Raw genomic sequence first — 1,308 nt, 5'->3', positions numbered from 1 at the left:
TTTGCAGTAAGTAATGGATGCGTGACATGCCTTAATTAACAAAGCGGAATGTGTATATGCAACTAAAAATTTAGGCATTGTTGCCTTTTAATCAGGCAGTCCTTTGACAGCTCCAATTTGTTGTGATGGAAGGTGATTGTTCGAGTGCACCACTGTGCATCGCAGACAAGGGGTACGGCTTCACTTGGCTTGCATCCTTGCTCCACGGATAATGCAACTCGCGGTGTACTCAAGGACGCAGAGCTGGCCAGTGCAGCTGCACTAGGTCTTTTTGGGTGGACCTCAGTCTCACTGTGTTCGCTGCAACATCTCTTCTGCCTGCCTGCTATATGACAATTAGAAGTGTTTTAGTGCGACGTTCCAAATTTGTGCCATCTCCTCCTTCAGTTGCACTACGCACTGGGCAACATGGGCTTAAGAAAGTGTTGTATGGTAATTGCACTTCACGAATTTTTTGATAAAACTTAAACAATGAAACGCCCGCTGATATATGGACTGCAGCCCGTACCAACGTAATCGGGTACCATCCAAGGCTTAAATTCTAGTCCTTTGTTTGTGAATTTCAGTGTATACAGCCAGTAGTCCAATCGAAGCACGACTCTTACTTTTCGGTGGTCCAATGCCTGACAAAAATCCACGTTCATTGGGTGGATTGGAAACTGCGAAGGCCTTGCAGAGCTCAGTCAAGAATTGGCATTCGAAATTGTTACCTCGTTAACTGTGCACCATTTTAGGGACTACTGTGTTGACAAATCCAGCGACTGAAGAAAACCGAGGCAACCGTTTCAGCGCTGCGTGTTTTCATGGGCTCTGCCTCGGCTACGTTCGCAAGTTACTCTGCCGTTATCGGAATCTATCAGATTCCTTCAATGGTGAGGAGTAGAGTACTCATGATGTCAACACCTGCCGCCTTCTCTGTGAGCCCTCTGGGCATAGGTTAGACCGGTGCTGTTACTTCGAAGTGAGATCATTCAAAGTAATTCATCAGTGGTTAATAGGCAATCTAAACTCCGTCAGTAAACCTTGTTTTCATATCTGACCAGATGTGTGACATTGTACGGACGCACCATGAGGTGAAGTGTCATGACTGCGTCAGGACAGAAGTGTGCATTGCTGACACGCTAGTTTGCCGATCAGGTGAATTCTTTCTTTGTATTTCATATAGAACAACTCACTGGCAAAACTTAGCATAATTTTGAAAGCACCTACAAAGTAGCTCCACTGTCGGTAGGTTGCCAGTAGAAGATGGCTTGAGTGAATCCTTGACGAACTTTAGGATGGAGCAGTGGCTAAATCCCGAAACTGACA

General features: G+C 45.6%; 1 protein-coding gene across 1 annotated transcript in view; it reads right to left on the bottom strand. All coding sequences in view use genetic code 11, as the record gives it.

Moving 5' to 3' along the window:
• The window catches only part of EGR_10842 (hypothetical protein), a gene marked incomplete at both ends in the record, with an annotated part of 3,134 nt that overhangs the window by 888 nt on the left and 938 nt on the right, over positions 1 to 1,308 (bottom strand). Inside the window, one exon of the mRNA XM_024500091.1 lies at positions 606 to 669. Coding sequence (XP_024345497.1) covers positions 606 to 669 — 64 coding nt within the window. The remainder of the gene's footprint in view (positions 1 to 605; positions 670 to 1,308) is intronic.

The sequence above is a fragment of the Echinococcus granulosus genome (assembly GCF_000524195.1).
Source record: "Echinococcus granulosus chromosome Unknown EG_S00281, whole genome shotgun sequence".
Lineage (NCBI taxonomy): Eukaryota > Metazoa > Platyhelminthes > Cestoda > Cyclophyllidea > Taeniidae > Echinococcus > Echinococcus granulosus.
Note: the sequence above shows the minus strand (reverse complement) of the source record. Positions and strands in the feature narration are given on the sequence as shown.